At 51.7% G+C, this 12,618-nt stretch overlaps 2 protein-coding genes across 2 annotated transcripts in view; one reads left to right on the forward strand and one right to left on the reverse strand.

The window, feature by feature from the left end:
• RNF115 (ring finger protein 115) overlaps positions 1-938 on the reverse strand; it is a 54,894-nt gene extending 53,956 nt beyond the window's left edge. The window contains exon 1 of the mRNA XM_055140952.1: positions 630-938. Within this exon, the coding sequence (XP_054996927.1) occupies positions 630-731 (102 nt within the window). The 5' untranslated portion in view covers positions 732-938. The remainder of the gene's footprint in view (positions 1-629) is intronic.
• Positions 939-957: 19 nt separating this feature from the next.
• Positions 958-9,492, forward strand: POLR3C (RNA polymerase III subunit C). The gene is made up of 10 exons (XM_055140951.1): positions 958-1,106; positions 1,757-1,929; positions 2,058-2,224; positions 2,761-3,016; positions 3,106-3,294; positions 5,272-5,360; positions 7,111-7,215; positions 7,329-7,421; positions 9,179-9,259; positions 9,361-9,492. The coding sequence occupies exons 3-10, from the start codon at positions 2,078-2,080 to the stop codon at positions 9,490-9,492; spliced, it is 1,092 nt and encodes a 363-aa protein (XP_054996926.1). The 5' UTR covers positions 958-1,106; positions 1,757-1,929; positions 2,058-2,077.
• Positions 9,493-12,618: the final 3,126 nt, after the last annotated feature.

The raw sequence follows: 12,618 nt of genomic DNA on the forward strand, positions 1-12,618 counted from the left end.
CACTTGCCTGGCCAGGCTGCGTTTTGGTCCTAGAACCCGAGCCCTCAGCAGCGGCGTCTCGGGTTTTCTCCCGGGCTGCAACCGGCCAGGGATGGCACCGGTGCGGGTGCCAGGCCTGTCCCGACGAGGGCGAGGCCCGTCCCGGGGGAGGCGAGCCGGGCCACGTGCCGGCCCGCGCCGGGACCCCACTTCCACCCCACGCGCGGGGCGCCCCCGGCTCTCTGCACTGCGGGGAACGGCGGGTGGTGCGGGCGGTGCTCCAGCTGCGGTGGCATCACGATGGGAGGACACCGGGTCCCCGACACCACACAGGACGTGCACGGAAGCGGCGCTCGGGGGTCACCCGGTCGGGACGCGGCCTCCACGACCCGACCCGCTCCTCGGCTCGGCCCGGGGTGGGGCCGGGGGTGGGGTCTTCGGGGCAGTGCCCCGGGGGGCTGTCACGGGAGCCGGTGCGATGGAAGCCGCACACGGCCAAGGCCGGCGCACCCCGGGGCGCCGGGCGGGGTCGAAGCGCGCACGGCGGGTCCGCGGCGCACGGGTCCGGCCCAGCCCGGGGTGCGACACCGCCCGGAACCCTCCCTGGGGGTGCCGCTCCGTTCGTGTCGGGGGCCGGCGCAGGCTCTTACCGGGAGCTTGGGGCTGACTTCGCCCTTGCAGATGTGGCAGAAGAAGCGGTGCGCGGCCACCGTGGCCCCCGCGCCCGCCCCGGCCGCCGACGCCTCCGCCATCTTCCTCGGTCGCCGCCGTCCCGAAAGCGCGGCCGGCGCGTCCGCAGCCCGGCGCCCGCCTTCCGCCGCCACTCGCCCAGGGGGCCGGCGCGGCCGAGGCCCGGCCCCCGGCAGTCACGTGAGCCAGCGCGGCCTAGGCCCGCCCCCAGACTCCCGAGACCCGCTGGGAGGCGCGCGCGCCCGCCGCTGCCCGCCTGATCGCTCAGTCCACAGCCTCTCGCCAGTCCTCCCGTTTCCCAACGAGATGAGAGCAAGAGCGGCCGAGACACCACCGAGAGGCTGGGGCAGAGTGGCGCTTCCTTCCCTCACACTTCCGGGTCCTCCGGCGCCGGGGATCTGTGTCTGCACCCGCCGATCATCGCACATTGGCCCGAGGTTAGTGGGAAACGCTCGCCCAGCGAAGGGACTCCCCCCCGACCCCCGCCTAAAGACCTGGGACCGCGTGCCGAGCTGGACTCGGCGTAATGGCAGCAGAGTGGCAGGAGCGAAGTTCATTGGGAGCTGTAGGGGAGTTCTGGGGTGCAGGGTCCGGGGAAGCTGCCCCCGACCCGAGGAATGGGGAAACCCGGGCTCGGGCAGAGAGGGGGTACGCCCACATTTGTCATACTGCTTCCTGGTGCTGGTGTCGCCGGTGTCTTGTGGGAGAAAAGTGTCAGGGTCCACTGTTGCCCCGATTCACCTGTCACCCCAGTCGAGACACCCTGTGGGGAAGCGCTTGCCGCTCTCCCCAGCCCCCCCCCCCCCGACAAATGCGCTTCTGCACTGGAGCAAATCACAGTCTTCATCCCGTCCCATCCGTCGTCCCTCCTTCCCCTCCCAACTCTCACCCCCCCACCCGCTCTACCACCATCATACTGCGATCTGAGCCTCAGTTCTTTCCAACTGCACTACGTGGAATCTGAAGTCAGATGTTAACGCCAGACCCAGAAACAACCCTAAAAAGAGCCATTCTGTGTGTTTTTCCAGCGGTTTTTTTTCTGTGCATCCTTGTTTTTCTTAATCTTTTTTTTTTTTTACAATTACAGATTTTCACGTAACCCATGATGAACACCGTTCTCATGAACAACTTTCTACACATTATATTGTGTCAAGTAAATTAATGCTGGTATTGCACTGATTCATAATGTTGCTATATGCACCAGCATAAGCTGATTTATTGAATCATTACCGTTCACCAAACCTGTTACTTCAGAGTCAGGTGAGATTTTCATGCCTTTGGTCGTCATGTCAGATTGTGCTGCAGAAAGCTCATGAGTTTAAACTCAAAAGCCTTACTGTGCAGGCAAATGAAAAACTTTACATAGTGTGGGCTCTTTTCTGTTCTAGCTCTTAAAATCCTCGGTACAATGACTCAAGCAGAAATTAAACTTTGTTCTTTACTACTGCAAGAGCATTTTGGAGAGATCGTAGAAAAAATTGGAGTCCACCTCATCAGAACTGGCAGTCAGCCACTGAAAGTAATTGCCCGTGACACAGGAACATCACTGGATCAGGTGTGTTGGGGTGACACTAATTTGTTTCCATTTCGTTCATTCCTCGTACCTTTGAATATTTGACTTCCCCCACCGAATGGGAAAGGGGAAAAAAAACCTACCATTTGTGGGGAAGGAATATGAGCCATAGAACCCCAAGCCTGAGCTTCTTAAAGTGACCCTAGGCAGATCTTTGTTTTTCCTTTACTGCACCTCATTTGTTCCCACTGAGTACTGCCTTGAAGGAATGGGAATAATAGAGGAAGAAATGTGTGCTTAGAGATGAGGATCGTGTCAAAGAATCTTCCTTTCTGTCGTTGACATGTGATTCTTATTTGCTATTTCTGTGGAGGGAGGGCAGAAGCACAGAGATTTTTATCCAGTGTTATCTCTTCGGTCCCAGAACTTGGGTTTCATTTCTAGAACCACATGGTTCTTCAGTAGTATCAGAGTGGCCCACAAGCATTTACCAGATGTTTGGTAAACTTGTGAACACAGTTTGCCAGCAATATTGAATTATCTTTTGAGATCTCACCTTTCTTTTGAATCTTCTTTAGGTGAAAAAAGCCCTTTGTGTCCTGATCCAACATAACTTGGTACTGTACCAGGTACACAGGCGTGGCGTGGTGGAGTATGAAGCCCAGTGCAGCCGGGTGCTGCGCATGCCTCGGTACCCCAGGTACATCTACACAGCCAAGACTTTGTACAGCGACACCGGAGAGCTGATCGTGGAGGAGTTGCTCCTGAATGGCAAAATGACAATGTCAGCAGTGGTGAAGAGAGTGGCGGACAGGCTCACAGAGACCATGGAGGGTCAGTGCTGTGCCCACAGCTCAGCTGACCACAGGAGCAGGCCCACAGCTCTATGCGGCCACCTCACCTGCCTCTCTGCTCTTGTACAGATGGCAAGACCATGGACTACGCAGAGGTCGCAAACACATTTGTGCGACTCGCCGACACACACTTTGTGCAGCGTTGCCCCTGCGTGCCTGCCACCGCTGAGAATTCAGACCCAGGGCCACCACCGCCAGCTCCATCCCTTGTCATCAGTGAAAAGGACATGTACGTGGTTCCGAAGCTGAGCTTGATAGGTAAGGAACTTTGCTTCCTGGAACTGTCCTGCCTTGGTTGTTCCTTCTTCAGCGGTAGTACAAAAATAAACAAGTCACTCTCATCTCTTCGGGGATTTGCTCTGGGTCAGAGACGGCGTCATCATAATCACAAATCATACTGGGGGCCAGGGAGGTGATGCGGAGGTGGGTACATGCCTTTCCTGTGTGGGGCCCTGTCCAGTCTTGAGTACCACATGGCTCCATACTTCTCTGGATAGCTCTGGAAGTTCCCCTGAACCACTGGGGTGCCCTGGTGTTCCCCTGCCCCGTGGGGGCTAAGCAGCTCTAATTCCTTGGACCTCATGTTCAGACATCCAGCCCAGATGGTCGGGCATTGTCAGGAGGCCCCCAAAAAGAACAAGTTCAGACCCAAAGAGATAAAATAGCAGGTCAGGCATGGATTCAATCTCTAGCTCCATGTATGGTCTCCAGGAGCCCCCACTGGGGGTAGGTAATCCCTGAGCACAGCCAGAACTAAGTTCTGAGCACTACTAAGTATGGCCAAAAAATTTTAAACTAAATATCTTTTTTTTTTTTTTTTTTTTTTGGTTTTTGGGTCACACCCAGCAATGCACAGGGGTTTCTCCTGGCTCTTCACTCAGGAATCACTCCTGGCGGTGCTCAGGGGACCATATGGGATGCTGGGAATCGAACCCGGGTCGGCCGCGTGCAAGGCAAACGCCCTACCTGCTGTGTTATTGCTCCAGCCCCTAAACTAAATATCTTTTTAAGAAAGAATTTGTTCCATGACTTACAGGCCTTTAATCTAGGAGTCTTGTATTAAATAAATGTTTACAAATGATCAAGTACTTTTTTCTCTCTCTCTCTTCCTTCTTTGTTGTTGCTGCATGCACATGTGGCTGAGGTGCTTCCTGAGGCTCACACACACTTTAGCTTAGGGTCCCGGAATGACCAGGACTCTACTAGGGCACTTGAGCCTGGCCTCACACTTGCAAAGCAACCACATCCCTGACCCTTGGTAAGTCCTAGTAAGGAAATACATGAGACACTATGAAAACATGCGGAAGAGCACTGGATTTATCTGAGGCTTTACAGAACATACTTTGAGGAAATGGGATAAGAGCTAAGACTTGAAGCAGAAGTGGGAGTCTTCCAGTTAGGCGAGGGGCACAGAGGGAAAGCACTTTTAGCACAGTGATGGTTTAGAGTGAGAACAGAATCTAGTTGGGGGGTGAGGAGAAAGAGGGTGTGCTAAAAACTCAGTGAGCAGAGGATAGAGAGCCAGGAAATAGAGAAGCAGCCAGCAGCCCTATCAGGCAGCACCTTAATGGTGGCTCTTGACCCTGAGACACTGGAGAGACAAGAGTCTAAGCGGGCAAGTCACATGATCTGATTTGCATTTTTTAAATTTTTTGCTGTCTTTGAAGCCAGAGTGATAGTACAGCAGGTTGGCACTGTCTTTGCTCATGGCATACCTGTGTTGATCCCTGACACCAAGTATGGTCCCCTAAGTACTGCCAGGAGTGATCCTTGAGCACAAAGCCAGGAGTGATCCTTGAGTACAGAGCCAGGAGTAAGCCCTGAGCACCACTGGGTATGGGCCTCCCCCAGCTGCCAAAAAAAAGAAAAGTTTTTTCTGGGGCAGGGTAAGTGTGATGGTTGGAGGAGGGTATCGGTCCTGTATTAGTACAGTGTCACCTCTGGCTTGCACAGTGGAAGATTGAGACTGCCATTTGCTCTGTAGCAAGCTCAGAGCAGGAATAGCTGGAAGAAGAAAGAGGGTGAACTTCCTTTGGAGCATGTTGAGTCCCAGGTTATGGCATCATGAACTCATGAACTTGGGCAGCTACTCACTCTCCTTAGCAGCTGTGACTTGGGCGCAACTCTCTGGGGTGTCTGGAATGGACACAGCTGCTGTGTCTTCTGTCATTTCCTGGCATGGAGAATGTTATTCTGCGAGACCTCACTGAACTATTCAACATTTATGTTTGGCAGGAAAAGGTAAAAGGAGGAGATCTTCTGACGAAGACGCTTCTGGAGAGCCCAAGGCCAAGAAACCCAAACACGCCACAGATAACAAAGAGGTAACATCTTCTTGATTAGGGGCCCGCACCCCAATACTGCCAGACGGTGCCCCGAGATAGCAGCCCATGGAGCACAAGGTGCTGGCTGTAGCAGGCTTACAGGCATTATTGAATTCTGGCCCTGAATAAACTCACCAAGAGTGAATTCCATCCCTGTCTCCTTTTAGAGGCTTCTCTGACTTTTTTTTTTAATTTTTTGGTGAGGGTCACACCTGGTGATGCTCAGGGCTCACTCCTGGTTCTGCACTCAGGAATTACTTATGGCAGTGCTCAGGGGACCATATGGAATGCCAGGGATCAAACTTGGGTCAGCCGTATGCAAGGAAAATGCCCTACCCACTATACTATCACTCTAGCCCCTTCTCTGACTTCTTTGATTGAATTTACGTGAGCTGAGGGAACAGTCTATGGGAAAAGAGGGCCCAGGAAAGGTTTGGGTCATTCACTATGACTAAGTTGTGAGTGCTAGTGGGAAGAAATGAATCTAAGAGAGGATGGAGCTCTCTTGCTCTAGTGACTTCTGTCATCCCCAGAAAGATGTCTGTCGAGCAGCTCAGAATCAGTTTGGCCAAAACAGAGCCCTTGTTTTCCTCCTTCCAGATACCTACCTGCCCCTCAGCTTTATGTCATCTCAGTAGACAGCACCATCCCCTGCAGAAAGACCGCAGCCCCAGTAACAATGGGATGGGGACAGCCCCCCATCAGGGCCCTTTTGTCTGAATCAGCAAACACTCCAGTACATTCTTCTGTGGGCCACTGGGGAAAAACGGGCAAGAGGCCAAAGAAAAAGTGTGAGTGCCTCTGACCTAGACCAACTCTCTAGGGCCCCATTTGCTTAGCCCCAAATCCTAGGATCCATAGAGTTGTCAGCCTAATCGCCAGATAACCATAAATCCAGATATGTTTTCTCCTTCTCCTGTCCTCCCTTGTCCAGGCTACTGTCATCTCTGGTCAGCTCTGGGCCAGTACTTCCCTGCCAGTCTGTCTGCCTCCTGTCCCCCTCCTGCCCCCCTCCTGCCCGCGTGGTTGATGGCAAGGATTGGGCAGCACTCACATTGCCGTGCTCCTGGGAACACACTCTCTGATCTTTGGCTTCTGGGCCATCCTGGCAGTGCTCAGACTTTCCTCCTGGCTCAGGGGACCCAAAGCTGGGGGTTCAAAATGGGGCCAGCAAAGTGGCCACCTGCAAGGCAAGTGCCTTGACCCCCTGTATTCTCTCCCCAACTCTTTATTTATTTATTTATTGCTTTTTGGGTCACACCCGGCGATGCACAGGGGTTACTCCTGACTCTGCACTCAGGAATTACTTCTGGCAGTGCTCAGGGGCCCATACAGGATGCTGGGGATCGAACCTGGGTCAGCTGTGTGCAAGGCAAATGCCCTACTCACTGTACTATCGCTCCAGCCCTCACATTATTAACTTTAGGCAGGAGGAATATTTTTCACTATGATAAAAGAGGGTAAAGGGGTATGTGTGTGTGTGTGTGTGTGTGTGTGTGTGTGTGTGTGTCTGAGGCTTAACAGACCCGTGCTAAATGAGGGGCTCCCCGGAAGTGAGCTTAGGGAACCTGCAGGCGCCAGGCACCCTGAGTCTCTGCCAAGGCATACCAACCTACAGGATCCAATCATTGTTCTCCACCCCTTTAGTTGTCCCTGCGTAGGAAAAGAAACAGGGTTGTGTGGACTCCTTGCTCCTCACCAGCAAGTGCCCCTCTGTGTCTCAATGTTTCTTGGTCCTTCCCTTCCTCAGCCCACTCCAGACGATGGGATCTACTGGCAAGCCAACCTGGACCGGTTCCACCAGCACTTCCGGGACCAGGCCATTGTGAGCGCAGTCGCCAACCGGATGGAGCAGGTGCTGCCTCCAGGGGTGGGCCAGTGACATCCAGAACAGCCCCTCATTTGTCAGCAGTGGCCAACGCCGGCCCTACTGAACAGGTTCTGAGTCCCCCTCCCTGTCACACACAGACCAGCAGCGAGATTGTGCGGACCATGCTCCGGGTGAGTGAGGTCACCACACCTTCCTGCGCCCCTTTCACGCAGCCCTTGTCCTCCAACGAGGTAAGTCTCATGGTCCTGGTCTCGATTTCTGCCACTCTTGAATGTTCCAGTAGAATTCTTCTCAGAGGACCAGAGCAATAGTACAGCACGTAGGCACTTGCTGTGCATGCAGCCAGCCTGGGTTCTATCCCTAGCACCCTGAGCACCTCCAGGCATAACTCCTAAGTATCGCCAGGTGTGTCCCCAAAACAAAGACAAAGAATTCTTCAAAGAGAGCCTGTGATTTAGCTGGAGGAGGCCTGGGCCTGGGTAGGAGAAGGTTTGGTTGCTGGAGACAGGAAGGGAATCCTCCTGGCGTGGTCAGCCCTGAGGCAGCTGGTATCTGGCAACTTTAGCATTGAGAGCGGCCTTCCTTACAGAGTCAGGACAAGCCTTTGCTGGGGCCCCAGAGAGCTCAGCGGGCTCCCACACGTGTGCAGAAAACCAGCCAGTTCCATTCCTGCCACTGCACTACCAGGAGTAGCCCAAAAACAAACTCACAAAATGTCCAAGATGCTCCCAGTCCTTCAGAGCATCAGGAATTAAAATTTGAGAACTTTGGTGCTCAGAACATCAACTCCATATATTTTGGGTTTTGCCATATATTCATGTTGTATATTTTACATTTGTTTTTAATATTTCTGTTTCTTAAGATATTGCTATTGAAGCATGGGAAGTAGCTCAAAGGGCTGCAGTGATTGCTTTGCACTGTTACCCAATGTTTTATTTTTATATTTTATTACTTTCGTTGGGTGGGTGGGTTAGTGATTGAAGTCACACCCAGCTGTGCTCAGGGCTGACTCTGGCAGTGCTCAAGAGACCATATGGGGTGCTGAGGATCTAACCCAGGTTGGCTGCTTGCAAGGCAAGTGCCTTACCTGTTGTAGTACATCTCTGGTCCCCAGGACTACATAGGGTTCTGAACTTGCCTTTCTTCACCTAGTAGGAGCTAGTCTAGCTTTACATGTAAGTCTTATATTGGGGTTTACACCTCCCAAGGGTGAGGTCGCTTTTCATTACCATGCTATGTTTAAGATATGTTCTTTACTAAACATTGCATTGTTTCTAGTTGGATTCTATTTTGGGAGGGGCTGGGATCAAATGCAGGCCAGTCACATGCAGGCAAGCACCTTTTTTTTTCTTGCCTCCTACTTTGTTGGGGGTTTTTTTGTTTGTTTGTTTTTTATTTTATTGAATCACCGTGAGATGATTCAACAAGCTTTCATGTTTGGGTTACAATCACACAATGATCAAACACCCATCCCTCCACCAGTGCACATTCCCCACCACCAATATCCGAGGTATACCCCCCCTTTCCCACCCTCCCACTGCCTCCATGGCAGACAATATTCCCTATACTCTCTCTACTTTTGGGCATTATGGTTTGTAATACAGATACTGAGAGGTTATCATGTTTGGTCCTTTATCTACTTTCAGTACACATCTCCCATCCTGACCGATTCCTCCAAGGCAAGCACCTTAACCCCTGAACTAGCCTGTCTGGCCCCATGTTTCTAGCTGATCTTTACTGTTGGTTGTTTTGGGGTTAGGGGGCCACACCCAATGGTGCTTAGGGGAGACACTGCATTCCTGGGGATTGCAAAGCATATGCCTAACCTTTGAGCTATCTCCCTGGGGCCAGTTTTTATTTTTTTAAACTTACAAACAGCTGCTATATTTGTGGGCATGTTGAACTTGTGCTCACTAAAAGCAAAACACTTCTGTTTCAGCAGTTCTGAGTTCCTGAATCTCATTTGTAGTATCTTTTTGCTCTGTAGATCTTCAGATCCCTGCCTGTGGGCTATAATATCTCTAAGCAAGTTCTTGATCAGTATCTCACTCTCCTGGCTGATGACCCGGTAAGTATGGGTTTGCCTCTTGGGGGCCATTTTTTCCCTACTGTGTTTGCAGTGATTTCTGCCAGTGATGGTACCTGGCATTTCACTCTCTGCCTGTCCAGCCCTGTGACAGGATCTCCACTTGTCGTCTGATGGGACGGCTCCCAGCTACACACTCATGGCCACCAGATTTGCTCACTCGGCAGCAGACTCGCTGGGCTTCCTGTTCGGCTAACATTCTCTTTTTCCAATAGCTGGAGTTTGTTGGGAAGTCTGGCGACAGTGGTGGAGGAATGTATGTCATCAGTATCCTTTCGAGTTATTTCATTCCAGCCTGGCAGTCCAAGCTCAAAAACAGAAGGGCAGGTCATGAAAGCCAAGGCATGCTTGTCTGTGGTACACTAAGTAAGTTCAGCAGGGACAGAGATGCACGAGTCTGACAGTGAGAAGGATTTTTAGTTAAGTAATATGTAGCATTAGTTACAAGTACTTGCTTATTGTGAGCCAGATTGATACGGAAACAAAGCATTTAAATTTTAAGCCAGGGACTTGAGGATAAAGTGATGATCACAGTGAGCAGGCCAAAACTTTACCACATGACCTTAACGCTCTCCCTAACGACCTGCACAAGGCTCTGGCATCCCTGGCCACCGCTACTCTGGAGTCTGTCATACAGGAGAGGTAAGAGGTCACCTGTTTGGGACGGGGATCAGACCTCCTTTCCAAACCCTATTTGAATATAGTACGGTGGTGATTTTGTCAATCAATGTATCTCAGCCAGGGACACTGTAGCTCTCTGCAGGCCACCAGGGTATTCCAAGAGGACCACAGGTGATAACTGTTTCCAGGGGAGGCCACAGGGTGCAACTCAGGGACTACAGGAAAGAAAGAAGATCCAGGGGCCAGAGTGATAGCACAGCGGGTAGGGCATTTGCCTTGCACGCGGCCGACCCGGGGTTCGATCCCCGGCATCCCATATGGTCTCCCAAGCACCGCCAGGAGTAATTCCTGAGTGCAAAGCCAGGAGTAACCCCTGAGCATCGCTGGGTGTGACCCAAAAAGCAAAAAAAAAAAAAGGTCCAAAGGAGCAATGGTTGGAAAAGGCTGGGAAGCCCCCAAGTAAACAATATAAATCCACCCTTATTGCATTTACCCCAATTCCCCGCTGGGGATTCCATCTGTTACTTTTCCATCACTCTCAATACCCTCTTACCCGCCAAGCAGTCCTTCCTGGAGCCTGTGCCACTTCAGGGAGTCCCTGGAACCATCATCCTTACGTGGGATCAGAGAGGGTTTCTCTGATCTCTCTCTGATCCTGACTCCACATGGGGAAAAGGCGGGCACTGCATCTCTGCCTAGGCCTGAGGCTCGTTAGTGTTGACCTTCATTTGCTTTTATTCATTCCTTTCTAGATTTGGGTCTCGCTGTGCCAGAATATTCCGTCTGGTTTTGCAAAAGAAACACTTGGAGCAGAAGCAGGTGGAAGACTTTGCAATGATTCCAGCCAAAGAGGCAAAGGATATGCTTTATAAGATGCTCTCAGAGAATTTCATATCACTGCAGGTAACCAGTGATATAAGATCACCAATCAGAAGGCCAGGCCCCAAGTGAAAGAAACACCCGGGGTAGAGATCTTGACCCTCAAGCAAAGTGCATACAGCTCTGAAATGGGGGGAAAAATGATTAAGATATAGCGAGCATTTGAAAGATGCTTGACCTAATAAAAATGAGACACCTTTCCTTTTTCACCCCTGTGATTTCTGTCCTTTAAGCCTTCCAGATCTTTTTTTTTTTTTTTTTTTGTAGTGCCAGAGATCCACTGTAGATTGAACAGCATCTGTTATTTCCCACTTTCACAAGGCCATCTAGTAGGCTTTGAGGAATAGATGGAATTGAATCTGGAATCAGAATCAATTCTGCTGCTTACCCAGTTATACTGAGCATGTTTCTTTGTCTTTTTTCTTCTCTATAAATTGGGGGTTGATGGTGGGGAGAAGCAGTGTTGTTGGTTGTGGAGATCCCAGAGAGTCTGTCTGATGCATGAGAGTTGAAAGGTAAAAGGTAGTTGGCTTCTCTTTCTTTCCCACTAGGAGTACAGATGGTGTAGGGGCCAGTGGGATAGGCTGGCGAAGACTGATGATTCAAGGGGTCGGGGAGAGGGTCATGAAGGTGCGGGCCAGGCCGCCCTGAACAGGGGTAGGAGTCCTCTGTTAGGGCCGAACAACTATCTGTTCTCTCTGCCTCTTCTTTCTTTGAATAGGAAATTCCCAAAACACCAGACCATGCCCCGTCCCGGACCTTTTATTTATACACCGTGAACATCCTGTCCGCTGCCAGAATGCTGCTGCACAGGTGCTACAAGGTAACGTCCGGCCTCTCCCTCCGCCACCCCTGCTCAGGCCCCCGGAGCCATGATGGGTCTCTCATTTCCTTCACAGAGCATAGCCAACCTGATGGAAAGGAGGCAGTTTGAAACCAAAGAGAACAAGTGAGTAGCCCCTTCCCGTTGAGTCTTTGCTCATGTTTTGGAGCAGGGTCTTCACGCAGTGTTGAGGAAGCCTGGATCTAACCCCTGTTGGGGTTGTTTTGGCTTTGGGGTCATACCCAGTGATACTCAGGAATTACTCCAGGCTCTGCATTCAGGAATCATTCCTGGCGGTACTAGGGGGACCATGTAAGATGCTGAATATCAAATCCAGGTTGGCCGTGTGTAAGGCAAGTGCCCTACATACTGTGCTACTGCTCCGGCCCCAACCCCCGTATCATTCTTGGTCTTCCTGGCCAAGTGCCAATGCCCAGTGATATAGTGCTGATTTGGCACCTGGGACCCTCAGTGCTAGTGACTCACCTCAGGTGTCTGTATATGCAAAATGTGCACCAACCCCTAGCTGTGCCCTGGCCCCCGCTCCCATTTTCAAGATCAGACTTCCTGGGACTTAACTGACAGGCATGGACACCAGTTGAAACACTAACCAGGCTAGCTGCGTTGAACCCTGGCTTAGCTTGGCCTAAACTGTTAGCCTCTACCTTTCTTTTTTTTGTTTTTGTTTTTGTTTTTGTGTTTTTGCTTTTGGGTTTTTTTTTGGGGGGGGGGGCGCCACATCCAGCGATGCACAGGGCTTACTTCTGCCTCTGCACTCAGGAATTACTCCTGGCAGTGTTCAGGGGACCATATGTGATGCTGGGAATCAAAGCCAGGTCAGCCACGTGCAAGGCAAACACCCTACCCTGTGTAAACACACAAAAGAGGAGGGGGCCAGCGGGGCACAGGGCAGTGGCGCTCTATCTCTCCTGCTGCCCAAGTTCAGTAGTCTCAGGTCGTTTCCCCCTACCCCGGGGAGGCTGATGGAGATGGGCAGGCGAAGGAAGGAACGAGTGCC

The sequence above is a fragment of the Sorex araneus genome, chromosome 5, assembly GCF_027595985.1.
Source record: "Sorex araneus isolate mSorAra2 chromosome 5, mSorAra2.pri, whole genome shotgun sequence".
NCBI lineage: Eukaryota > Metazoa > Chordata > Mammalia > Eulipotyphla > Soricidae > Sorex > Sorex araneus.

Excerpts from the sequence above, each read along its gene's own strand:
- POLR3C (XM_055140951.1), top strand. The coding sequence starts at position 2,078 with ATGACTCAAGCAGAAATTAAACTTTGTTCTTTACTACTGCAAGAGCAT. Across the intron at positions 7,216-7,328 it reads TCGCCAACCGGATGGAGCAG|ACCAGCAGCGAGATTGTGCG; the intron begins GTGCTGCCTCCA and ends TGTCACACACAG. Across the intron at positions 7,422-9,178 it reads AGCCCTTGTCCTCCAACGAG|ATCTTCAGATCCCTGCCTGT; the intron begins GTAAGTCTCATG and ends TTTGCTCTGTAG.